The sequence below is a fragment of the Styela clava genome, chromosome 15, assembly GCF_964204865.1.
Source record: "Styela clava chromosome 15, kaStyClav1.hap1.2, whole genome shotgun sequence".
Taxonomy (NCBI): domain Eukaryota; kingdom Metazoa; phylum Chordata; class Ascidiacea; order Stolidobranchia; family Styelidae; genus Styela; species Styela clava.
In genome coordinates this window covers 9,419,103-9,445,752 of record NC_135264.1, presented here as the reverse complement: position 1 = coordinate 9,445,752, position 26,650 = coordinate 9,419,103, and the positions used below count along the sequence as shown (strand labels likewise).

General features: G+C 37.1%; 5 protein-coding genes across 7 annotated transcripts; all 5 read right to left on the bottom strand.

Moving 5' to 3' along the window:
- Positions 1–421: 421 nt before the first annotated feature.
- LOC120333885 (P-selectin-like) lies at positions 422–8,064 on the bottom strand. The gene is made up of 7 exons (XM_039401275.2): positions 6,927–8,064; positions 6,498–6,598; positions 6,042–6,134; positions 5,801–5,897; positions 2,889–5,213; positions 1,896–2,047; positions 422–1,658 (listed from the first exon to the last, which is right to left on the bottom strand). The coding sequence occupies exons 1-7, from the start codon at positions 6,988–6,990 to the stop codon at positions 1,464–1,466; spliced, it is 3,027 nt and encodes a 1,008-aa protein (XP_039257209.2). The 5' UTR covers positions 6,991–8,064; the 3' UTR covers positions 422–1,463.
- A 4,839-nt stretch (positions 8,065–12,903) lies between these two features.
- Positions 12,904–14,265, bottom strand: LOC144432431 (uncharacterized). Its single transcript, XM_078120566.1, has one exon. It carries the CDS (start codon positions 14,118–14,120, stop codon positions 13,170–13,172), a length of 951 nt encoding a protein of 316 aa, XP_077976692.1. The 5' UTR covers positions 14,121–14,265; the 3' UTR covers positions 12,904–13,169.
- LOC144411830 (zinc finger protein 862-like) lies at positions 14,167–15,813 on the bottom strand. Its single transcript, XM_078109438.1, has 2 exons — positions 14,415–15,813; positions 14,167–14,253 (listed from the first exon to the last, which is right to left on the bottom strand). The coding sequence occupies exons 1-2, from the start codon at positions 15,510–15,512 to the stop codon at positions 14,167–14,169; spliced, it is 1,185 nt and encodes a 394-aa protein (XP_077965564.1). The 5' UTR covers positions 15,513–15,813.
- A 2,431-nt stretch (positions 15,814–18,244) lies between these two features.
- Positions 18,245–23,205, bottom strand: LOC120333902 (organic cation/carnitine transporter 2-like). Of its 3 annotated transcripts, none has more exons than XM_039401298.2 (8): positions 23,067–23,205; positions 22,634–22,801; positions 22,171–22,300; positions 21,976–22,091; positions 20,936–21,150; positions 20,411–20,593; positions 19,278–19,422; positions 18,245–18,523 (listed from the first exon to the last, which is right to left on the bottom strand). In XM_039401298.2, exons 1-8 carry the CDS (start codon positions 23,075–23,077, stop codon positions 18,460–18,462), a joined length of 1,032 nt encoding a protein of 343 aa, XP_039257232.2. In that variant the 5' UTR covers positions 23,078–23,205; the 3' UTR covers positions 18,245–18,459. The 3 variants fall into 3 exon arrangements, with proteins under 3 accessions (XP_039257232.2, XP_077965652.1, XP_077965653.1); XM_078109526.1 differs by having other exon boundaries at positions 19,360–19,422; XM_078109527.1 differs by lacking the exon at positions 22,171–22,300 and having other exon boundaries at positions 23,067–23,201.
- Positions 23,206–23,289: 84 nt separating this feature from the next.
- LOC144411829 (solute carrier family 22 member 4-like) lies at positions 23,290–24,508 on the bottom strand. Its single transcript, XM_078109437.1, has 3 exons — positions 24,335–24,508; positions 23,654–23,851; positions 23,290–23,397 (listed from the first exon to the last, which is right to left on the bottom strand). Exons 1-3 carry the CDS (start codon positions 24,506–24,508, stop codon positions 23,290–23,292), a joined length of 480 nt encoding a protein of 159 aa, XP_077965563.1.
- Between the last annotated feature and the right edge of the window lie 2,142 nt (positions 24,509–26,650).

Genomic DNA, 26,650 nt, shown 5'->3' with positions numbered 1-26,650 from the left:
CTGGGGCAACAGAATAGCCGAGTATTTGCCAGTATTCAATAGTCAATTAAGCTGTCGTTTAGCGAGGAAGTAGACGGTCTTTTCTACACAGTATATCACCGTCGAACGCCATCGCCTAAAAACCCCGCTACGTTACACGTTATTATAATTATTACTTTTTATATGTAGGGCACCAAGTCTCAAGGGCCCTGAAAGACCCCTGACTACGAATGATTATGCAAATAGATGGGCAAGGTGAGTCGCTGCCCGGTAAGCGTTTATCGTAAACCACTTTTATGTATTTTACTAGATAGCAAATCCAACATTCGACCGTGACTGGTAACCGGATAGACCGAGGTCCATTATACGCAGATCCTGCGAACGAAATTCTTCTGTTTGTATTTTTAGTTTCCATGACTACTTCTACACACTATACAGCCTATGTATTCGGCAGCTTTTATTATATATATGAAAAGCAATAAGAGAAAACATTAAATATAAAAGTAGGACTTCTTTATATGTTTAGAACTCTAGTTACAAAGTAAATATCACAGAAAAAATGTAACTTTAATGTACACACACGACGTAAAAAATAACTACAAAATTATTGCGTTTCAAATGATGTATTCTTGGTTTCGTACACGTTGTGGTCTGTTTTTTTATTATTTATTTATTATTATATTATTTATTTATGATCTAACGAAAGCTCACAAATATACTTACTATTTCGTTTAAAGAGATTATGTTATTTTCACTTTAATACTATCTCGTTCAAGCATCCTTGTGGTGAGTACTACATACGTACCCGAAGTACAAAGTAAACAAGAAGAAAGGACCTGCATTTCAATACACAATATCCAAGTTCCCTTATTATTTTTTAGTTGCGAGAAAACCGTAACACTTTGTAAAATTTTTGAACATAAGTTTTGAGAAATTAATTCAAAGTGAAGAAAATTTGAGTTATTATTGTACGATGATAAAAGCTTCATCATGTCACGAAGCTAAGGTTGGCCCTCAAGTCCAAAGTACTGCTAGGTTTTTCGTCGGGCATGGCTAGAAAAAAATCCACATTTTTTTCACGTTCGCATCATTCAATCGTCCGTATATGGATATAAAAGTGACATAAAGTCAGGAATATTGATTTGTCTAATTTTACTTCAAAGTTTACTTCAGTTTACTTTCGGGTATTCTTGGTTAAATACAACGTGTGAACTTTGAAGCGGTTAGACTACATACAATTTCAAGCTGACCTGGTTTTCAAATTTTAATCTTTATTATTGCATATGAGCTTTCGAAGTTTGTCCAGGAGAGTGAAAGTTTGAACAGTATACTAGATCCTATGCTCCATCAATTTCCAATAGAAAAAGTTGCTTAATTTTAGAACCTTTGCATTCGCTACAGATCAGCAGACCTTTGATTGAAACGCCCATGTTATTTCACTGCAATTCCAAGCAGACCTCGCCCCGGATTTGTCGAATTAGATTTCATCTCAAACAACGTCGATTTTTTCTAGCGATTGCACAACCTTTTTGTTTTGATATATGCTCGATTCTTTCTCCAACTTTAGCAAGATCATTTATTTCTTCTATGAGAAATGCGCTCCGTTCGTTCCCAGCAATAGATACCAAGTGTTTTTTCCGCTCGCTAAGATTTCCATTTGCGAATCCAAGAGCCAAAATCTGTTACAAATGATACATACAGTTCATTTTCCATGAAATTTAACTCGTGTTGGACGAGAATTTCTCGTTGGCACATTGACTTCCAAATGTAACTAAAACATTCAGATCACTTCTTTTTATCGACCCTTTAACTTCTGCATTTAAGTGATTGTTTCATGAGTGTAATCTAACAAAGATAATATCAAAATGCATTCATTTTTTGTTGAAATTCAGTACTGCAATTAGCCTATTACTCACATTCAATCCTTCATTTCTCGATCGCTGTGCTTGTTCAATAAAAAAGGTAGAAGATTCCAAGTTTTTGATTAATATTAGAAAAGGTTCTTCATGCTTACGTATTTGAAACATTGTTGACCACATGTACTCCAGAGCCAGTCCCGTGTCAGAACCTGACCAAGATGACAATAACGTATATTTATTGTGTATTGCTATTAAACTTAAAAAATGTTTTTGCATTTTTGTTTTTTGTTAGACCTTTCTTCGTACATTCAATGCAGAGGAATACAAATCTTCAACGTATTTCAATTCATTTTAGACACAATTTGTACATATTATATAAATAGTAATTAGCTGTGAATTGAAGATATGATTTTGTTGTAATTTTTATTCATTGTTCATCAGAAATTGTGACTATACCCGTGCATATTGCACAAAACTGGTCAAAAATTTGTTCTATGCAGACTAAATGTATGAACATTTAATCTAAATCGTAGACTGATTGTAACGCTTGCAGTTAGAGCACTGTCCATATCAGTGATTCTCGAAGTGAGTGATATTTCCACCAAAGGATAAAATAGGAGCGAATAACCCAAAGGGGGCGATAGGGGCGTGGGTGGTAGCATTCTCGAAAAAGTCAAAATTAGCGCGAAATCATGAATGACTTTTGGAAACGATAGGTATGTTGTATATGGGTCCGCCAGTCATCAGGAAAATACCCTCTCATTTTTTTTCTTAAAAGTAAAACCATGAATTGTTTCATTTCTATTATCTCGTTTGGGGTTTTTATCTGTGGCTCTATTATTATTAAATCAAAGGCACCGCCGTTACATCGGCAAACTCGGTGATGTAAGATTGTGCTTGACTAAAATGTCTCCAAATATTAAAAAAACTCGTTGAAGATCTAGGATCTTTATAACGGTGTGATACTAGAATACAAAATAACATTGCTGTTAGTCTGTTAAGTACATATCAAATTATTCAAACTGATTTTACTAGCCGCATTACACTCACCTGTACCTCCGTAAGGTGCATCGAACAACTCATCGTGAATTTCATATATATCTTCTGCGGTTTCTATCATTCTCAACCGTTTGCTATTGCCCATATCCACTTCAGTATCGTACAAAATTAGTCCAAAGTTGATTTCAAAATCATTAGTAAACAAATATTCCATGATGTTAGTATACCAAGTCAGAATGTCCTCCCAGGCGTCTGCAGAATTGGCTACAGTTTTATCTATCGCAATGACAACTTTAATTTTCTTGTTGAAAAAACATCGGACGCAACACATGCTTTTAGCCCTACTCCAGAATGGATCCATATCACTTCTGCTCGGTGCTCGGCACGTTGACTCGTTTAAAAATTTCTCAGTATAGCCATTATGACAATTCAAACGTGCAAAAGAACCAATTTCATGGAGATTTGTATACGATATGCTTCCGTGTCTGACCATAGGAAACTCATTGCATTCTCTTCCTGCACAGGTCGGAGGCCTATGGCTCCAAATCCCAAATTTATCTTGCTTATTTTTGTCCCCTGTGCATATTGAAGAATAATTGTGTGTTGATACATATTTTGCGTGGCACTGAAAATCACATTTTGACAAATAAAAGTTTCCGTTAGAGCATTCCGGAGGGTATCCATTTCTAGGTGTCGGCAGAGTGGGACATTTAAGGGGTAGACACCTTGGTGGTGCTGAGGACCAATCTTTATTTCCCAAGCATTCTACTACTAAATTTCCGAATTTTACATAGTCATCTGAAGAAGCAGTTCTGACTAAATAATGTCCATCTTTTATACAGGTATAAGTGCACTTGGTGCCTATTTCAAAACGGCCTACTCCATTTTTGTCACATTCGCGTCCAAGCATCGAATTGTCGTATTTTTGGGCATTACAGTAACTCCTTGCACATGATGGTTGCGGCGCCGTCCATTGCGCCGCATTATCCCCTATTGCTATGCGATTCTCGCAAGATATTATACTCACACCGTTAAGTTCATAACCAATATCACATTTGAAAATACAAACGCTACCCTTCATGTTACCCGACGTGCACGCATATTGTCCATTTGTAATGGAGGATATTGCTTTGCAAGTTATCAATGAGCACGTTGGCGCCGCTAGTGTCCATTTTCCGATTGCTTCGCCGTTATCGCCTTCCACACACGTGGATGAAAGAGTCAAGTTAGTGGTGCCATCCATGTCGTAGAATTCATCGCATCGAAAAGTACACGTGCTACCGTACCTATTTTCCTGTGTGCAAACAACCTTTCCGTTAGCTGGGTCGATATGTCTAGGCTTGCATGAGATAGGACTACAGTCGAGTGGCGGTGTCAGACTCCAAATGCCGAAACTATCCCCATCCGTATCTGCTTCGCATGTTGAACTAACTTTTTTCAGACCCGTATCATCAAGATCATGTCCTATGTTACAGTATATATCACACTCTGAATTCAAGTAATTCCTGTTTGTGCAGGAAAGTTTCCCATTGACAGGCTTCGTCATTTCAGGCATACATGTTATGCGGGTACATCTCGCTGGTGCATGTGACCACTTTCCTAGACTATCCTTCCCACCGTCGTCTTCACACATCGTTTTTATGACATCATCTGTTGTTGCATCCAAGTCATACCCTGCGTCACAAGTATAACGACAGACACTGTTTTCGAAATTTTTGTTTGTGCATTTAACTTTACCGTTGACAGGATTTTGCTGGATCGGCTCACACTTGACACGCATGCATTTCGGAGGATCTCTCGTCCACTCTTGCGTGTTTGCGTCTTTTGAACCACTTTTGCAAACAACGCTTGTTGTTCCAATCAATTTATATCCTTTGCTACATTTGAATGCACAAATACTGTTTACTAGATGCCCATTTGTGCAAATAGTTTGACGATTTTCCGCAATTGGAAATGACGGGCATTGACGAGCAATACACTGAGGAAAATCTGCATTCCATTTCCCAGTTTCTCGACATCGAGAAATCGCTTTACCGACTATCTGGAAACCAACATTACAAGCAAAAGAGCATTTTGCCCATAAGTAGTTGAGATCACTCTTATCTCTATGGCGGTGGACATTTACACAGCTCATGGACCCGTTTTCAGGGGCTTTTGGCACCGGTAGGCATCGTACAGTTGGAACGCAGTATTGCCCTCTGTTATTCCATTTTAGTTTACCTGTTCGCCTATCGAGCATACATCTTGATATTTTGGGACCAATTAATTCGAATCCAAGATTGCAATTAAAGTTGCATCTGCTGCCTCGTTTTCTTGATTCACCACATTCTACGAATCCGTTGTCTAAATTCTTGGTTCTTGGACAGACTGAATCAACTGTTAAAATAATATCGAAAATATAATTCAATTTCCCTTTGGTCGCCCCAGTGCTGCACCCATGTCATAACAAATTGGGCAATGTGTGTCGAAATGTTAAAAGTAAATAGCTTCATACACTTTGTGGTGATTGAGTATAGATTCGTTAGTTGGGAAATTATGAAGCTATTTCCGGATTCTGTTGTAAGGTACATCGACAGTGTTTTGCAGTATTAATGTAAGTAATAGATATTTACGATGCGTTGGCAAATATGTACTACAGCAAAAAGCATGCCAACTATATCATAACTTATAATTTGAACTGATGACCTAAAAGGTCACGACGAGATCACGATTTGTACGCGGCTATAATTATAGATGTGATGTCATAGTTTACAAATTTTACATCTTGCGGGTATTTACTGTTCACAGTTTCAATTGTTAAAATTGATAATAGTTATTTCACTAAGCTGAAACCTCGTAGTAATATTGTCCCTTCATTTGTTGTATGTATTTGTTAGGCTTTACCCAGTTTCGTAGAAATGGAACTATTTATATGTATCTTATTGAAAGGGTAAAATGTCCATATATACAACAAAGCAATTTACCTACACAGCCTTTGGGTAGTCTATTACAATGGTTTTTCTCACAGCAACATCGACATGGCTTGTCTTTACCATCATGTATACCGCACACATTATCTTTCTGTACAAAAAAAGTCGAAAAATTGACACTTCAAAAAGTTGTTGAATTGGTGAACCGCTATTATGAAAATAGCAAGTAAGGGACAGAATGTAGACTAGATGGCACATAATTTTGCACTGCTCAAACGATTCAGTTTTTACGAACCTGAGCGGCATCACTCAGGCAGGAAGCTCGCGCTTTGCACATCTTTTGAACAGTAGCTTTTCCATTGTCCCATGTATAGTAGCTTGCACATATCTGTAAATAAAATGGTACATCTGAAATGTAGCCTCGTTAAACTGCCGTTAAACTAATGGGTTCATTACCTTGAACGTTTGAAACAAATGGATAAACAATTAAAGTCTAATGTTATCAATATTTGATAAAATAATAAGTAGAAAGAAGAACTCTTTAGTAACCAGATTACGTATCGCTTATGCTGGTTGTAATTTTGCCGTTAGTCCTTCCTACCGTTGCCAGTTTTTTATACTGGGTGCCGATATTCTGATTTTAAAAACACTTCACAAATATATCGATTATCCGTCAACTTTCCAAAAAAAAAAAAATATATGCAAAATTAGTAAGCTATCTCGTACAAACGAGAAGCTACAACCACTTTACCTCTGTACTGTTAGGGTCACCAGGAAAGTACTGGCATGTTTGGGTTTTCCGTGACTGAGCACATGCTTCCGGATCGCCTTGGCAGCTCCGACATACGAGGCCTGTAAATTGGCATGAAAGTGTGCACTTATGTCTTGAAAATACATATTGAAATCAAGACTAACACATGAAAAGTAATTTAATACTATATTGGAGGTCATCTGGGACATGACTTAAATTTGAAAACAACAAAAAACATATTCTCATCAATCTTGTAGAACAGATCCTACCAGAATGATTGACGTTATTAAATTAGGTTTTGTGCTAGTTCTAAATGTCCATTAAACTATCATTCGCATTAAAATGAACTATAGATTTGGGTTATTTAGGATTCAAGTCAGGTGAAAAAGGGGATAAAGCAGTAGTCGTATAACTATACAATTAGCTCACTTTTGGTTCCAGCCACGAAGGTATGTATAACAACGAATACACGCAGAATTATAAATATCTCCATTTCTACGTTGGCTTGCTGCCTTTCGAGTTGTATTTCATTACGTGAGCTTCCCAATAAATCTGTCTCTCTTTTAAATGTAATTTATGGATGCAAAATACATTCCGTTTACATTCTGATCTGTATTTCAGGATGACAGGGAATGAATGAAAATATTTATGCAAAGAAGCTCTATCATATTTGTCCTACACACATTTTTGCGGAATCATTCTATTTCTTTTCTTCATATTAAACAAACGTGATTATGTAATTTTTAACGCGAATCGACCACAATTAATGTCCGCCGTTTGATCGATTGTCTGTTTTATCTTTCTGGCAATTTTTGGGTTCATGCAGTTTCGACTTGCGACTCTATTGCCCAATGTTAGTCAGTCCGGTCTCAATTAAGTTAGGATCAAGCGTGATTCAGGTTTGAGTAAAATTTAGTAAGCACTAAGCTTGTCTATATAGCATTCCTTTATGTCTTGTACAATGTATCACGCACTACTAAAAAAATATACAATCAATTTATCTAATTCAGATAGTTCAGATCTTCTAACAAATAATATAATCATACAATAAGTTACAAACCAACTCATATTCAAGTCAGTCATTCATTGCCCACGAGTTCGCTTTCAACTCTGACCTCGATTAAAATTCTTATTCGATAAGCTGCCCGATCTACAATTCGTGACCAATTTATATTTTAACTATATATTTTAACAGAAATACTTTATTATGCGCTCATTGCAAAATTAAGTATAAATGATGTATCGTAATAGCACTCGTGTTGGTTACATATGCTTCGGTGAACTTTCGAATCAACCATACCATATTGCTCTTAATTACCATATCATTAAGTGCGCTGCTTATCGCTCCTCATGTTGATAAACAAACTTGAATATTGCCTTGATGTGCAATATACAAATGTGGTCAGTATGAACTTTATGAAACAGTATTAATTCAACAAATGAGATAACCAGCGACTTCTAATCCAACCTCCGCAACAAACTGGTTTGAATTTTCTACGCTGAGGCTAATCCGCAATGTAATCCCTTATAACCACTTTCGCACGCCTTAATGTCAATTATAATCTACAATTTGGCACGTTTCGCCAACATATTTGGCATAGTGAACGACTGTTTGAAGTTCTTATACCAGACAATTTTCTTATAATTCCTTGATATTTTTGCGTGAACTATAATCTTTCTTGTAGTAAAGTGTGTCTATAATAATTTCCTCATAGGTTTTCAAATTCCGTTATAATGTATAAAACAAGAATCAACAATATGACGATTTATGTTTAAACCTTGCGTGAAGATGGAAAACTATAGTAAGTTATAGTGTGATTTTCACGTAATACACTAATAAGGTCTTGCAGATTACTTGCAAATACAAAATTACTTTAGTTTTTATATCATACTAATATGTATTCTGACAAACCTTGATCATCATTTGCCTAATTTCTTCGTAATACGAAAGCAAAACGATTTAACATCGAATTAATCGTTTAAATATCTCAAAACAGACTAAAATTGGTCTTAATTTGTGATTGACGCAACGTTTACGCAAATGAAGTGTACAACTTACGCATATCAACGTAATATATACACAAATTATATATTGGAATCAGTATTAATTAAAAACTATTAAGCCAAAACAGTCAGTTGTACGAAAAGGACAAATAGAATGGAAAAGAAACTCAAACAATTGTGAATTGGTTACTATTTCGGTTGGCACTGGTTAGTCCGAGACTTCGAGTCCTTACACTTCTGCACGTATATCATTTATCAAAACCTTTTTGCTATGCTCGAAGCTATTCCTTCTGTTTATACACCCTTTTCGTGTCGCGTACGATAGCCGATGTTACAAGTAATCTAGAACGGACATTTCAAAACTTGTTATACCACTTCGCAACGAATGTTCTGAAGCTTCCTGCAATATTTCGCCCAAGTCGTCAAAAAGTCGTGACAGTTTAAATCGTCTGAGTTGGAGCATGTCTGACGATAAGTTATATTTCCTTGCTTCCTGGTTTGTCCTACTTACTCGTTAACCAAAATTTTATAGTTGGTTATTAATTATTTTCCTTGTATTTTGACGGTGTGCCCTCAATGCGTTTTTATAGAAGATAAGCAAGTCTTTGCTAATCGCGTTCGATCAATGTACCCTCGCCAGTTGATGTTTCTATGACGACTACAACTTGCTACATTATCATGTAACCTGTCCCGTTTGTTTATTTACATTTTGCCACTTTTCGATATAATGACATCTTCAAAAATTCGCAATTAAAAGACAGCATAAATATTTCTGCCAGGGGAAATCTAATATATATATATATATGTTTGATTTCGCACATGGAGAATATGGATTTTATTCGTTAAACATCTCTAGCTATATCAAGATATTCTAACAATTACGCTTCGAGTTCAATTGAAAATAAATGCTGAAACGGCCACGTGACCTTTTGCTTTCGTAAAAATACTAAAATATTTAAAACGATAATTGATTGACTTTTCGAAAGTAAACCGCATAACTGGCGCGACTGTGAGAAATTTTCCAGTCTGAACAAATTAGTGCTTTTAACTATAAATTTTATCTTCGAAAAATAGAAAAAGAAGTTGCCGCGCAATTCTTTTGCTGAACAGGTGATATTATGGTAAACTAAATCAGGTAGAGCATGAACTAACTATGCCAGGTGGAATTTGGATTTTTGGCAACATCAAAATAGAAAATTTAATCCTACAAATACAACATTGTATATATTTTCTCGATTTGCATATTCAACTTATTTAAATAATTCGTCTATAAATTTGAAATAAGACATCTTTAAATAATTACCAAAAAGCACCCAAGACTGAGACGAATACCATAATAAAATACAATATAATAATTTAACTCTATTTCATTATGTTTTCTCTCGGCTGTTTTCAGAGCTGTCTGTCTGTCTGCCATTCTCAATGACTATGCAAATTGTACCCAAATAGACTAGTTTTTGATAGCATAAATCTCTAAATAGACTTCCTTCCGGCACGACTTAAGCCAATAGAAAACTACCATTGCTAAATTATAAGCAGCTTGGTTTAATTTTTATGTCTATCGTCGGTTTCTATAACAAAGTAAGGCATGTCCTAATGGTAACCAATTTCGCATAGCGATGCCTAGGTTCGAATCTTCAAAGGTGGTTTGCACGCATCGAAAATTGGTCGATTAACGTATACTATTTTCAGATACTGATATGCGTTGCAGAAACTCATAATAAATAAATATTAACCTTTGAATCAGACAGAAAAATGATAGCTCATTAGGCTTTCCAAGAAATCTTGAGTTTTTTTTTTTATATACGTGTGACGTCGAAAGCCAGTAGCGCGAACAACGTATGTTAAATGTTCACATAGGGGAGTTGTCAATCAAAGCCCAGTCGCCAAGCTAAAGGTCGAACTGACAATACAATAATATATATGTTGTATATTAATCGCAATGATTTATTGATGGGCGATATACTTTAAGTTTGTTTATTCGAGGGCGACGCGTGTTGCGTCGTTTTCTCTTAACCTCTCTTCAATAGCGCAGGCTTGCGCACTTGTTTGATTGATACCTTTGAATGAAACCGACGAATTTCTGTCTTTGACTAATGGCGCATATACAATGACACGCGGCCACTAGATGTACAGAACTATATTCAAATAAATGTTTTGATTCATAAATTCTTACGACTGCGGACTCGAAAATAAATAACGAACAATTATTATTCAATGTGAGGCGTGAAAATAATCATTACTCATTGTGACAACGTTCGATTCACGACGGTGTTGCTATAAATATTTGCAAGGACGTCGCCACGTATGGTGGAATTTGTGAATAGATAGACAAGAAAAATGGGTGAGGTTGAAGGAATTTTGGACGTGGCTGCATTGAAATTTCGAAATAAGTAAAGTATTCTTTTTATTTCTCTTTTCTATTGATTTTTTTTATTTCATAAACGACAAAGTATTGGACAGTTGAAGCTGCGAAATACTATCGTACCGGTAGTCTAACATTCAAATTTTCATGATAAAACGGAAAGCATTTTGAATTATGCCACCCGAACTTTGATGAATGAGCCAGTTAAAGTTAAGTTGCGTTTGTGTGCTGTGACACTGATCCGGACTTTTCTATCAATAAGACTCGTTAAACGGATCTGAATAGTCCGAAGGCTGAGCCTGATAGCATTTTTTTGTCTTAGGCTACTAAATGAAAAACCTGTTCGGACTTGGATGCATTGGACTAAGGACGCGTGTTTTATTTAATTTATTATAACCTGTAAAAAAGTAGTGCTTTGGTGCTGAGCTGAAAACAGTGGACCAAACAAACCGGTTTAGTTGTAATATGAGCGCAATAAGTCACAGAATCCAGTCCCATTTACATTTTATCTGTGCCTCAATATTACGCACGAATTTTTGTCTTATTTCTGGCAAAAGATGTCGCGGAAGAAATGGTACGATTAGTGTCATTTATGTCTAGTTTCTCTGTCGACAATAGTCATAGCCTAACGAGATTCAGTAATTTTCTGCCCATTGCCCAAACACGTCACCTTAGAACACCTGGGTTACCCTGGCCGCCAACTCCCAGCATCCAATTCTGCAAGAAGATAAATCGTAAACCTAATTCTGTCACTAATGTAACACGATGTCCTATGAAGCGCGGATGTCATGAGATCATCGAGATGGGATTTTGGTTTATTTATTATACAACCTAATGTTCCTGATTGGAACTTAATTTTTTATATGTTCCCACGAGTCCCAATTTTTTTTTATTTCAGAATCTTACTTCGGAAAACAAAAACACTATGCATTCAACGGTATTGTTTGCCGGATTTCAGTCCAACTTTGATTTCGTTTATTCATTATATGTTCCCCATATTGGAATTTTTTTAAATTTTGATATTTTTTGAAGTACATCAATAAAGTCTTGCTCTAGAAAAATAATCGTTAAAGTATGTTTCAAACTTGTCGTAAATGACTACCGAAAATCGCATATTTCACCCTAAAAATGTTTTTTCTAATTTATTATATGTTCCCCAAATTGGAATTTTTCTAAATTTTGATATTTGTTGCAGTATATCAATAAAGTCTTGCTCTAGAAAAATAATCGTTAAATTATGTTTCAAACTTGCCGTAAATGACTACCGAAAATCGCATATTTCACCCTAAAAATGGTTTTTGCTAATTTATTATATTTCCCCAAATTGGATTTTTTTTAAATTTTGATATTTTTTGCATTACATCAATAAAGTCTTGCTCTAAAAAAATAAAAAATAAAGTATGTTTCAAACTTGTCGTAAATGACTACCGAAAATCGCATATTTCACCCTAAAAATGTTTTTTTGCTAATTTATTATATGTTCCCCAAATTGGAATTTTTCTAAATTTTGGTCCGAGGTTGTCGGCCTCGGGGGGCCGCACTATTACTTTTGTATTGTTCGCGGGCCACAGTAGTGGTAAAGAATAGGTAAATAGTGCAGTAGTGGTAAAGAATAGGTAAATAGTGCAATACAAAACAAACACAGGCTTGCAAATCCGCGCCCGAAAACGAGAGTCTAGGCATACTCTCGTCGACCTCCTAACGGAATTCGAAAGATTCAATGACGTCATAGTGACGTCACATATACTCCCGTCCCAGGAAAATGTTACGCGAGTCAGGCGCGAGTCAATGTGTCTAATTATATCTACGCACACACTATCTACACACCTACTTTCGCTCGATAAACACTACTCCGTCGGTACCCTCGTTCTGCGATATTGCTACTTGCGAGCAACTCATTAAATATTACGTGCGTGCTCTGCGACGCCGTTTTCCCCGCACGACGTAAATGACCTAATTATATATCGGGGTAATCAACCATTTTGCTATTTTGCAGGTTTTGCTGCAAACTGTGGACTGGACGGCAGTCGCCGTTGCCATCGCGTGTTTTTTTTTTTAATAAACAAAACTATTCATGCAGTCTGACATTTGCCGTACAAACTGAAATCTATAAAATAGTGTTCGCATGTAGCAGATGAGTTCATGCAAAATAAACATCGCACAGAAAGAACGAAATTGAATATTAAACGCTAATCGCCGCCCGTCGACTTCGCATCATTTAAAATGTATGAAAAGAAAGGTTAGAAATTGTGTCGACGAACAAAGAAATGCGTGAGACGCTTTCAGGTTCACATATCACAGTTTTAGTCTTCTTCCGACGAGCTATCGTCGATGTTTATTAGTTGAGGCTGTACCAAGCTGGGCTTTGTTGTTTCCAACCCCCCTAAAATTGAATTTATACGTCGTTTCACGAGACCTCGTTCAGACGTCCCATCGCTTCCCATAAACCGGGCGGAAGCCTTGTTGACCAGATTTTCTCGAATGGCCCCGTCTTCGAACTGTTCTTTTCGCGTGGCAATTAATAGAAGATCTTTTATCATATTGTGTCCGAGATGTGATCGCCAATCAGTGAGAATTCGCCGTGAACAACTGAACCCTCTTTCGACAACAGCATTTGAGAATGGTAAGCAAAGCACTAACTCGACAACGATCAACAAATTTTTATACGTCTCCTTCTTTCGCTGGTGCAACTTGTGCCAAAAGTCGGTAGTGCTCAAATCTTTGTAAACCTCATTTCCCTGGACGTCATACTTCAAATCATCCCATTCTTTCAAGCATGCACCCTTCTCGCACCCAGCTGCGTGTAGAGGTACTTTGAAGTACTCAAAGACTTGTGAAAGATCTTGATTGCCATATTCAGGGACGGACACATTAATCCCGCCATCCGACATCAAGATTTCAGGGTACAGCCATGATAACTTACTCAAAATGTTTTCTTGTTCTTCTATTTCTGTAAATCGCTCGTCCAGGCAATCACGCAGATTTCTTATGCATTGCGATCTTGTTGTTTGGGATCTCTGGATGATGGTTTCCTCTGCAGAATGAAAAACCACGCTTTCCTCGTGTTCCAGGAGTCTGGCGGTCGGTGTTTCACGCCTTTTACAAGTAATGCGTATTGCCTTCGTTTGTCCACCATCTTCGTGTCTGGTAAAACGGAACGGAAGCGGAGTGCAATTTAGGTCGCCCCTGTCATAAGCATCGAGCGCTTTTCGCTCTGCAGGACCGCCGCGAAGTTCCATAGAAGTTAATTTCATTTTCAACCGTTTTATCTGCTTGGTAGCGTCAATAATGGATGACCCGTCATGATCTGATTGTATTGCGATTGACGTGGCAGATACCCAATTTACGATATCCTCGTATTGGCGACATAGGATATAGAACTTGAAGCTGTGAAGATTAACAAGAAATTTCTCAGCCTTCATATCTGACTCAGCCTCCCTCTGGTTAGTGAAATGATGTATGTAAACAATCCAATTTGTTTTTAGCGCATGGAGTGCGTTGAGTGTGTGTGCCACAAATCTTGTGCCTTGCGACTTTGGTACACTAACAACCGCGGTCTGCAACTTTTCTGCCGCATTACATACGGCGGCCCATTCTTTAGGGCTATTCCGAAAATGATAATATATGTCAATAAGGAAGTCAATAACTTGTTTGAAATGGGGGGTCAATGCGTCTTTCGATGCTAGTTCAATTCGATGTGAATAGCAATGTACTTTGATTAGCCGACCAGGGCACACGTCCTCCCATTTTTTAAGTAAACCCGTTTTACACCCAAAGTTAACAGCAGCGCCATCGGCGCCGGCCCCGATAATTTTTGAAGAAAAAGGCTTAATAAGTTCCACAAGATTTTCAATGGGTGTCTCACAATTTGTTGTTAAATCGGGAATCAGGAAACTCAACAGAGAGCGCAATGTAGCGTGGTACAAATTGTTAGCGTCCACTCGAACATATTCCTTCATTGAAATCAAGTCAATTTCGTGTACAGCTGGATTGCATTCGTGCGCTATTCTTATGTAAATTAGTTCCGACTCGTACGATAACTTGCGCTTGGCGACTGTTGACCCATCCACCATCCAGCTAAAAAAAATTACTTTTTCGTGCACTTCATTTCTTATTGAGGACAATATCTCCTCCGCGAGAATATGTATAAAGGCTTTACAACCTTCTCTGTTACCATACGACGTGGTTATTTTGCCGCCATTGTCTGCGCACAGTTGCAATAAGTCCGCAAACGCATTGAAAGGCAGTTCCTTCCTAGAGACATACAGTGCAGTACGAACAAGAGGTTTTATGGCGTTCTCCGCCCTCTGTTTTTGGCAGCCCCATAAGCGAGCGATACTTGTTTGCGTCGGGAGCTCCCCATTCTCAATTTCGACACACTTTAAGTGGCCCTCGGAATTGAGGTGTCGTTCTAAATTATATCTTAAAATCCAGTTGGTGCCATTCTCCCCGTAAGTCGTCACATCATTAACAACTTTGCCTCCATAGCCGCGCTGTATTCTGTCACAATGTTTTTTGCATACAATGCATGCTGCATGTACGACTTTGGTATTATCTTCGTTGAAACCGAACATAAAACTGTCCTTTAATCTGTTTGGCCAAAACTTCCAGGCCGCTACAGAGACGGACCTTGATTTTTCCTCCATTTACTCTAATCATACAATTTATAATATCTCCTGTGGTATTTTTAAACAAAAAAAAACGGTGTTACGCAAAGATACCCTTTTACCGGTAATTTACAACAAAACAGCCGTTAATATAACTAATTAATTACACTAGCCCTAATCTTACCGACATCTCATCTTTGTTAGTCTGCAACACTTCTATTAAATTCATAATACGCATTCGCAGTCTGCCTTATTACAAGGGAACATTCTGCATTCGCCAACGCCTAGGTGTCCGGAGGCGTGCCCGTGCTTGATTCCTCACTTTTCGCTCTAATGTACTATTGTGACATCATAAACCATCGCCCGCAAACGATTCTACGTCACTAAAGAATAAAGAGAGAGAGGCGGCGGAAAAAATCGCCTCGGACTCTCGTGTACTGCTGGACGCGAGTCATGACGTTTTTTACGGGAGTAATAGCTAGACTCGGGTAGGGCAAAATACGCGAGTCTAGACTAGAGTATGACTCGCGTACTCGCGTAGATTTGCAAGCCTGAAACACTTTTCTTGCCCAAACACAATGATCATTATTTGTCATTTATCAAGCTAAAACATGCAAAAAACTCACTAAAACGTGCAAAAATCTTACTGTATCTACATTTAGTGTAAGATTTCAAACTCTTCATAACGGAGAAAGTGCCGTTTTAGATTGTCAATGCCACGACTTGCAGACATATCAAGCAAGCATTGAGTTAATTACTAAATTCTCTGACTTATAAGCAGCATTTTTTGTGATAATGTTTATGTTCAGGCTGGTTGCAAAAAACCATCCAGCAGGAATCATATTGTTAGGCCATAACATTAATATTTAGTTATCAGGCATATAGCCAACCTAGACTAATAGATTTCTCATTCAATTCTTAGTTTTGTATAAAGCCTTTTTGTTAGCATATATTCCCGACCAAAATGATAGAAAGCCAGTCAACAATTTAGACTAGCCAAGCACATTACATCACTAATGTCACTGAATTGACTAGTGTTGTGGCTAGCTGAGGCAACTAGCGAAGTTGGATAACAACATGTCAAAAGATTTTTATGACGAAACAATACCAAATGCGATTTTTGTTTACCCGCTGGTAAATGCGACGCGGGCCACAGATAGTGAAGCGGCGGGCCACATGTGGGCCTGGGCTTTGACCACCCTGCCTTAGAATGTGAATCAGCGGTCGGCAAACTGCGTCCCGCGAACAAAGTTTTTGTGATTCTCTGTAACCCGGTGGTACCCAACTTTTTTTTTATATATCGCAGCACACTATTGAGCACTTCCAATATTCGCGGCACACCTATCACAAGAAATTTTCTACTCCTAAATTCACAAAGAAGATCATAAAAGGAATATTATTCATATAAATAGATCATACCCTGTTCTAGTAACAGGTATAGAATACCAATGGCGAATGTCAGTAACGCTGTTATGCCTGCCCGATAATTTTGTCTATATTTGAACACATGTTGTTTCCGCTTCACAAATTCATCATTCCGAAAAGTGCGATAGTCGAGCTATGTTTAATAGTTACCGATATTATAGCTGCTTTCTTACAATAATGTAGCCTACACGAGAGCACCTTACAATATTGTTGCGGCCGCACGGGTAACACGTTGTGTTCAAACTCACAGCCGATCACGCGCTTCGCATTTGCTCGCCGTTCCACGTTACGCCCATATTATTATAACAGGTATTCTAACTTTTGGAGAACCTAATTCATATTTGTTACAATTTAAAATGTTTCTCCCACTGCCAAATCATTCAATAGGGTTATTGTCGGCACTTTCGATAGAAATGAAAAAGGCAACCAAAGCACCTTACAATATTGTACAAGATGCGCGGCCGCACGGGTAACACGTGGTGTTCAAACTTACAGCCGATCACGCGCTTCGCTTTTGCTCGCCGTTCCACGTTACGCCCATATTATTATATCAGGTATACTCACTTTTGCACAACCTAATTCATATTTGTTACAATTTAAAATGTTTCTCCCATTGCCAAATCATTCAATAGGGTTATTGTCGGCACTTTCGATAGAAATGAAAAAGGCAACCAAACTGTATTTCATTACAACAATTAATTATTATCGCTAAAAACACTAAATTGGTTCAAAGTTGTTATAAACCGCTGGACGTACCTTTTCACGTTATAAATTTCGTGCAAGGCCCGAGCATATATTGATGGCAATGATCATAGCATTTACTATGTCTATGTCGAAACCCCTATTCGACTTTTCAGACCGCAGAAACTATACGAAAGAGGTAACGTTTTTGTGTTTGAGATATGAAATAATCGTCAATTCTATCACGCTTTCGTGAAGTAGTGCAATTTACTAAATTTAATGGAGGTTTTGTCAAGTTTCATTGCATCAGTGTTTGGACTACCACCATTACAGATAGCAAAGGAGGGCAATAAAGAAAATTTTTATCGAATCGAATAATTAGAATATTTTTAACGAATTGTCGAATATCGGGCATTTTAGTATATATGTATACAATACGCATCCAAAACGCTAGACAGTTTAACGTTGGTGAGCTATTTCTGCCCGTCCTCTTCATATAAAGGACCAATTATTACAGATGTACATCGTAACAATATAGCTGTTATACGGCACTTCGTAATGGGTAGCGAAAAAATGCGTCAGTTGTACGGTATATCGTTTACTTGCCGAGCGTGCAGTTTCAACCCCCGCTCCGGGTAATAATATTAAGTACGCTATAGTAAGACGGTATTAATATATATTTTATTAAAGTTTTGAAATAGTATTTCAAGTGCATTTTTGATTAAGTATGCTACGCATTGTTAGCCATGCTGGTTAAGTGGGGCATCGTATATTTGCCATGTTGATGAAATAGCATACAATGACAAACCATATCTGAAAATATCTAGGCTTATATTTGTACATGGCATTAGTACGGCAACTTTTAATTTTATATTCATTTTCATCTTTGCCGAGTCTTCGATCTTTCACTCCTCTTGCGGTAGCAGTAACTCATCTGAATTAACCTGCAAAAGAAAATACCAAATATTTTCTATTGGCCCGTTGTACAGTTTTTATGTATGACTAGGCTTACAGTAAAGGTGGAAAATCTAATTTCAGTTTATTCGGGGTGTTGTGTAAATAGTATGATTGATGCTGTTTATGAATAAAGGCATAAATCGCCACATACATTTCGGGCTAGATATGCTAGGTCACATTAGCAGCATATCGAATGTAATTGAAGTTTAAAACCTTGTGCACTGTGACCCAAAAATACTTGATTAAGGCGACTGAGAGTAGACACAAGTTACTGGTCGCAACCTTACGTGTTTTTGTTCTATTTAGTGAAGCAATTGAGAACGGCAGCGACAGTTTTTACATAAATCTCTTGCGTGCTTGTCAATCCGCTGCAGCGGAAGCGTAACTATCAGCAAAATATCAAAAATAATGAGGTTTAGGCGTACACGTATTTTGATCACTACTGCCAAATTGCTCACAATTTTGACAGGAGGTAGATTAAAAATTGGATAAGCTGCCTGAACATGTATTTGAAATTCTAATATATATTAAGGATTGGTATTTTATCAGAAATTGAATATTATAAGCCGATATTGTGATTACGTAAGTCGTAAAGTATGGGAGTACCAATCGACACGGTATATGTTGTGAATCCTGTGTGAAGATTCGTTAAGTGGGCATCAAAGTGGTACATGAACTCTGATATGACGTTTTACTTTCCAGCTTATTTATACTTTTTTACGTATTTATGAATTATCTCACGTTTTTTGTTCCGCCGCTTCCTGTATAGTCCCTGGCAGGGGCGACCCAACAGTTTCAGGCAGAAAAATCATGATTAAAATACCTGCCACAGCAGATAGCCCTCCCATTAGTAGGTAAATCACAAGTTGCGAGGTCGAAGTTTTACCTGGAAAAAATAACCATAGTGTAACAATTGAGAATCGTCTAAAACGAACTCGACACATGAAAAGCTGAAAAGAAATTTTATATATTTATCAATACCAAACAGAGATAGCTCACTTTGTTCCACCCTTGTGACTAAAACAGTAGGTCCAAGTGCACTAGAGAGGTTTAGTTGAGATAAAGAAGTTTCTAGCAAAAATTGTATGGATTTTATACAAAACACTGTAAAGTACTTCTAGTAGACGTGGCATAACAATTTCGCATATGTCATTTCTAACCCCCACCTGACTAGGTCATCCAAAAATTACATCACAATGACGAAACGAGAATATCGGTCGGAGACCGAAGACTTATCGATCGAAACTGCGGTTTCGATTCATGACTCTATAGTGACACCGCGTGTCCCATCACTAATTATTTAATAACTCGCTAATTATACGACATAATTCGTCCAAAATCCATCGGCTTCTGGTCCGAGATATGATGGAAGCACATGCAAAATTTGGAGCTGATTCAACTCTCGTTCTCGTGAGATATCGCGTCCATCTAACAGACAAATACCTATCAACATACTTACCGATCTTAAGATCGATAAGTAATAAGGGCCGTCAAAATATACGGATTTTCTTCCAAAACGCGCAGACGATCACCCGAAGTCAATAGACTATTTCCCTCGTTTTCTCGTCTCGTCGAGATTGCTGGCGTGAGCGATTTCTTTATCGTCTTTAGCAAGTTCTATGGCGTGATAGTGACGTCGTGGTGAAGTAATTTTTGGATGACGCAGTCAGGTGGGGTTGGGATTAACATATTATGCAAAAATGTTTGTGTCACGCCAACTAGAAGTACTCACGGCGTTTAGTGAACATGCGCACAGCAAATTTACGTCGATACTTCTTTTTATTCGGTACTAGACTAATACGAGGTCGGACGCTTGATAATTATTATTTTATTGATGCTCCCAAATGTAGATACACGTATAAATTAATTCTTACCTATAAACATCGCATATGGAGATAAAATTGATCCAATATTGGAGAACGCGCTGCAAACGTTCATGAACAAATTTCTATGCAACGTTGGTGCAATTTCGACCGTATGAATATAGATAACGTAAAATGCACCGCTTATCGCAGTTTTCCCAGCTATTGCCATCACCGATATAGCTGTTTGAGAAGCTAATGAAAAATGAAATGATTTAATTGGGTATTATACTGCTTACAGAATGAAGATCAAGTCGTTATTTCGTTATGAATAATTTTGACAGTATTTGAAGACTTATAAAATTTTTATCTAGTAGAGTCCAATTAAATAAAGTAGTCATCTAACAAAACAAACTATATGAATACTTGGGCTATGCTTATTACAAAACACTAGATCAGAAGCCCAAATACGAAGATTAATAAAATAATATATATATATATATATATATATAAAGAAATAGTTATATACATATGAAAGAAAAAAAGGAAAACAAAAACTAAGACCATTACTAAATAGATAAAGAGGTAAAGCTGCACCTTGTTCTAACAACGGAGCAGCAATGCACGGTATTGCTGAGGCAAAAAAGAAGAATACCGATGTCTTCACTCGACCTACTTTGTTTAACATCCAGTAAGCTAAACCAATACTAGGAATCTCCAATATCGCAGCTAAGAGACAGTTGATGTAACGATCTCCTTGTAGGTAACTGGTGTTCAATGTGATCGCATAGTAGACAAAACTAGTGACAAACCTGTGTGATAATGTTACATTTATTATGCTGATGTTTTGTTGCATATTAATGGAAGAGATATCAAATTCGTGTCAATACAGTTGCTAATATTTTAAATAACAAAAATTTTGCATGGCGTTGCTGATTACTGGCGAAGAGTGCCTTATTTTGGTACGACGTGTTAGCCCGACATTCGCTAACAGCATTTCGATCCGGAATAAGAACAGGGGAAAAATACATAGTTCAGTGTTCTTCAACCTTTTATACCGTGGTATATACCTTTTACAATTTTCCAAGAACTTTGTATACCTTACAAATACCAATGTTCATTCAATAACTGAATAAACATTAAATTTCAGGCACAGATTGTACTGCAATATCATCATGCAATCTAATAGGCTACTTATAAACGTTGTGATTTGACAGTCTTTCCTTAGCGTGAACGGGAATATTGCACAAAATAAATCTAGCAACATGCATGGCAGCCAAAATCACCAACCCAGACACGTGGCCGCATTATCTATATAATTTGTGACGTAACAATGTGCTTGAGTCGGTTATTTGCGTAAATATCATTTTATATTTCATGTGCGCCTCGTTTGCATTGTTGCCTCCGCTTGATATTTTATAATTCATTATATTAGTTTAGAATCCCTGACTTAGGCTGTATACCCTTCGTATACCCTTTATCAGTTGTATACCCAACCTATGGTCCGGTATACACTTGAGTATACTGTATACCCGGTTGATTATCACCATACGATTCATCGTTAGGGCTTCCCTAATTGCCGTGATAAATTTGAAACTCAATAACAGCATGCCTACTTCGTAAATTCGTGTACTCACCATACGAAAGTTGTTACAATTAATCTACACCTCATAACCGGATTCTTTAGCATAGCAAATACACTTGAATCTTCCGCATAAATGTCTTCTTTCAACTTTGCTTCGTCGTTTTCATCCTGAGGGACAAAAAAAAAGAATTGTGTCACACACACGCATTTACTTCATTTAATGATTCAAAGTTTCATATCCCTCAACCTTTTGTATAAGTGTCTCGGTCCGTTCTTCAAAATCAATCTTGTTGTGCTTGGCAATTTCATTGACCAACGTTTTCGCATTTTCAATTTTACCTTTGCAAATTAGCCATTGTAACGTTTCGGGAAAATACCTTTGAATAAACAATAACCGAATTTCGTGGAGCTGTAAGTTTCATAGTTGTAGAAATGTTTGCAGTAGAAAAATGACATTTTTGTATATACCGTATATTTAAATTCAGCAAACAGTAGTTTTAACCACATTGCACTCGTGGTCTTTACCTCAAAATTATGTTCTGTTAGCGGATAGAGCTATATCGCGGACCATACTCGATAACTGAATATGCTGTGAATCAAATATGTTCGGAGGCCTCGCTGAGCAGTATTTTGGATTAATATTCAACTGATGTACTGTATAAACTCAAATACACGGGAAATGTGACTCATACATTGAAAACGCTGCTTACCAATATCCCACAGCAAACACTATTGAACCAACAGATATTATGTAGAGTAGAACGTGCCAATTTTGACTTAAATATGCCATTAACGGCAGGGTGGCATATCCCAACACATATCCACATTGTACAGTCAAGACAACAAAGTTCTGTATTTTGGAACGACCATCTCCGTGCCTGCAACAAGCATTTTTTAACAAATTAAGAGCATTTTTGTCAGAACTTTTACGACCGGTCATCATAACCCTGATTTATCCACAAGGATGTCCGCCGATATTAATATGCTATTGGTGAACGATTCAAGTCTGGCAACTGAAGTTTGCAATCTATTGTCGCTAATAGGCTCAGCACTTGGCCAGTTCTGAATAACAATCTTATCTCGCAGTATATATATCTACATATTAGGGTGAAATAAAGTTTGTCTGATTCCATTTGTACTTACCTATAACACATATGACAGAATATTGTACAATAGATAGCGCTCCGGATAGTGTGAGGAATACTCCATACACGTATATATTTTGTGAAAACGCCATGCCCACAACAGTTAGAAATAACAGGAAACTTGAAGAGAGAAATATTGGACGACGACCAAATCTAAAAATGATGCTTTTTTCAACTTTATATATCTTTTATTTTAAATACAAACAGAATTGTATTGTAGCTCACCTATCTGATATTGCACCAGATACCATAAGTCCAATGGCTCTTCCGACCATCATCACGGATACAATGAATGGCATAACCCAATCCTTGTCACATACGAGACCCATCTGAAAAAGTTAGAGAAACAGGGACTTTATTAACGCTATAACAGTAGTTGTAGTGGTACAAGCAGTTAAAATGCATGCGGTAACGTCGAGAAAGCGTTAGTTATTATTTTTGAGGACGTTGCGCTCTCATATGTATATATATAGCCATAGGAAACTTCCAGTGTAACCTGTCTCGTATAGCCAAACAATACAAAATTTTGTTAATTGACAAGATATAGGCTGTTTTGGTGGAGGTTACAAACATATTTAATTGTACCACCTCGCTCACGACTGTTCCTCCACCATCATCTTCTGTTTCAAAAATCCATTCTGAACATTGAACAGTTTCGTTTAATTCAAACCCGGGACAATTGTCTTCGTCACCCCTTTTTGTAAAGTTGTACATGAGACATGAGCTCCGTACCTCGACGCCATTTTCGTCTACAACCCATGGAATCGTATTATTGCATTTATTCTGTTTAAATATAAACACATTTGATTTGTCTTAATCACTCTACTACTAGTAGGTAATATTGGTGCAATAAATGATAAAGTACATTTACATTTGGCATCCAATTATATATCACCGTAAAGCCGCCTTATTAAATGAGTATCTCTGGCCACCATACAGGGTAGTATAGCCTGCGGTTGATCTGGTATTGGAGACATACCAGAATATTTTCAACAATGATGTTGTATACGTAAGTATCAGCTTGGGGTTACAGAGATCAGATAACTATTCTAAGGGATTCAAGAATCTTGTTGCACAATATTTCAAGTATGACTTAGCGCGATTAGAATAAATCTTTGCTTACACATATTCACGAATTTCGCTATTTGTTCTACTCGTGATAAATTCCTTGGGGCGGTCAACAACCGGTGTCCTGCATTAAAAATGCAACATCAACGATTTATATATATCTTTGCGACAATGCTATTTAACAGTTGGTTATCATACCTTCATCTCTTCAGTTAGGTTGACTTTGCAATGATGATTCGGTTCATAGTGAGTAAATATTACAGATAATGGAGCCCATGCATTAGCGAAGGCAAATATGAGCACGATAAAAATCAATCTTTTCTGATAAGATCCCGTGGGTCCCAGGCGTTGCAATATTTCGTCGGCTGTCATCTTTTTGCTTACTCTATATTTATTACTGTTGATCTGTCATGAATATAATCTATATTATTAGGTCCTATCCTATAATATATATATATTATTGCTTTTCAGCATAAATTATTATTGCTATTTAGCATAAATTATATTCCAACGTCTGTACATTTACGATTGGCTGAAAGGCTTTAGCGAGACTTGGATTAAAGATAATGGGTTCACAAATATATATTGACCATTTTTCACTACAGGGCGAGTGATCAAGAAGGTAATCTGGAACATGTTTTAGAGAGAACATACCTTTTAGACAAATCGTCCTTTATTTCTGAAACTTTATCTATATTTTAATAAATTTATGAGTTCCGTTTTCGGGTAACCCTGTACATTCGATAAAGCCCCCTCTGTGCATTACGTAGTTTAAATTATATTTTCTATTTGTATACTGGTAAAATAATCATTCTGGTGAAAAATACTGCGACCGCATATTTGCTTTCTATATACTCTAGTTGGTAGAAGCAGGTAATACCGGGCTAAACAAAAGAGAGGTAGCTGTTCGTGTATGCTTTGCGCAAAAAAAGAAAAAAATGCGCACGAGTCGTGCTCTGATTTGCTACTAAGCAGTAACGTATCTAGGGTATGGCAGCCACGTCTTGTGCCATGGGCGCCATTCGGCCAGGGCGAAAAAAAGGATGAAACGTATTAATCGTAAAATATTTCAATAAATTTTGTTGTTATTTCAATAAATATTTTCAAATTGAAAATAATAAAACTTCAAATAATAACGTACAAGTATAAAATTTCAACAACAATCTCTAAAAATGTCAGTTAACGGCCGAGTGAACGCATTTTAAAACCCCAAGGGGGCATTTTTACGTAGATATTCTACTAAGCAAATACTAAGTAAAAACATTAATCGCGCAGCAGATGTACCTTATGCAGCAGTGGTTCCCAACCGCCGGTCCGCGAGTAATTTTATTTTGTTGTTGTTTCTGCCGTCTCAACCACTTTACCGAAGACGAAGTTACGTAGGTTTATTACGTAATTTCTTTTTCGGCGTCATAGTGCTGTTTGATAATTGCAAGTACATAAATTACTGAAAACATAAAATCCATCACTCAGACAGTTTGCTGAATGTTCACACACAATAAGAAACATATTTCATCAACTGCAATTCAAAAATGTGCCGCAATTCATCTCATCTTTCACTTGTCATCGCTTGAACATTTCTAGACAAAGAAGCGCTTGTAGGGCTGTCGCGACATGTACCGGCGCGTATGGTAGCGCCAGCGGCGTATGGACGCGCGATCTCATCCGATCACAGGACATCCATCCATCATATTGCTACCGTCTTGACGTTTATAGATAGGTACAATTTTGAAATTTCGTGATTTTAACAAATATCATTCCCGTCATCGGGATTAGGAAAAGTGTTTAAATCTCGGAATCCCAATCCCAGTTGGAATAGCTGGAGAAAAATCAAAAATTTTCTGCCAGTAAATACAAATATCTGTGGCCAATGGTTTATCTTAGTTTAGTAGGCTAAAATTGTTCTGCGGGTCACACGGAATGTGCCAGGGTTTGTACCACCCTGATCTAATTTCATTGTAAAAATTTGGCCTCAATGAAAAAAATTGAGGAATTCATTTTGACCATTGGCGGAATATTAAATTAAACAAGATGACGGCGATTCGAAATTTTTGCCAGAACCGATTCGAATAATTTACTATTCGATTTGAAATGCTCAGCTCTAACTAGAGAGAGAGAAAATTTAATATTTCTTCAACCAGAAAACAATATAATAAAAAAAAATAAGTGAAACAAAAGTTTTCGTTATGACTGGGAGGTAACGAATATTGACGATACGACTATTTACGGTCATCTGAGTCAGTTACCACCCAATACAACACATAAATAAATTGACACAGGTTTAGGACACAGAGAAGCAATTTTGAAATAACTCAATGCTTTATGTATCTTCCTTAAAATAAAAAAAACGCCACTTATGCAACATAACAATATGCTGATTAGAACGATAAACTGTCATTCTCAATACAATTAAAGTAAGTAAACTCGCAATATTATGAGCACTTTTATTTTTTTCTCCTCAAAAGTTTTTTGCTACCCTTCAATCTCGCAACATTGGACCAGCCCGCCCTAAGT

Coding starts and splice junctions, on each gene's coding strand:
- LOC120333902 (XM_039401298.2), bottom strand. Junction 22,092..22,170: donor CCGAGACACTTATACAAAAG/GTTGAGGGATAT, acceptor TTTGTCCCTCAG/GATGAAAACGACGAAGCAAA. Junction 19,423..20,410: donor TCCATATGCGATGTTTATAG/GTAAGAATTAAT, acceptor TATTTTTTCCAG/GTAAAACTTCGACCTCGCAA.
- LOC144432431 (XM_078120566.1), bottom strand. CDS start 14,120: ATGAAATTAACTTCTATGGAACTTCGCGGCGGTCCTGCAGAGCGAAAA.
- LOC120333885 (XM_039401275.2), bottom strand. CDS start 6,990: ATGGAGATATTTATAATTCTGCGTGTATTCGTTGTTATACATACCTTC. Junction 6,135..6,497: donor GTGACCCTAACAGTACAGAG/GTAAAGTGGTTG, acceptor TTTTATTTACAG/ATATGTGCAAGCTACTATAC. Junction 1,659..1,895: donor CGAGAAATGAAGGATTGAAT/GTGAGTAATAGG, acceptor CATTTGTAACAG/ATTTTGGCTCTTGGATTCGC.
- LOC144411829 (XM_078109437.1), bottom strand. CDS start 24,508: ATGACAGCCGACGAAATATTGCAACGCCTGGGACCCACGGGATCTTAT. Junction 23,852..24,334: donor ACCTAACTGAAGAGATGAAG/GTATGATAACCA, acceptor ATATTTAAACAG/AATAAATGCAATAATACGAT. Junction 23,398..23,653: donor GAACAGTCGTGAGCGAGGTG/GTACAATTAAAT, acceptor TAACTTTTTCAG/ATGGGTCTCGTATGTGACAA.
- LOC144411830 (XM_078109438.1), bottom strand. CDS start 15,512: ATGGAGGAAAAATCAAGGTCCGTCTCTGTAGCGGCCTGGAAGTTTTGG. Junction 14,254..14,414: donor AAAAGTTGCAGACCGCGGTT/GTTAGTGTACCA, acceptor TAATCTTCACAG/CTTCAAGTTCTATATCCTAT.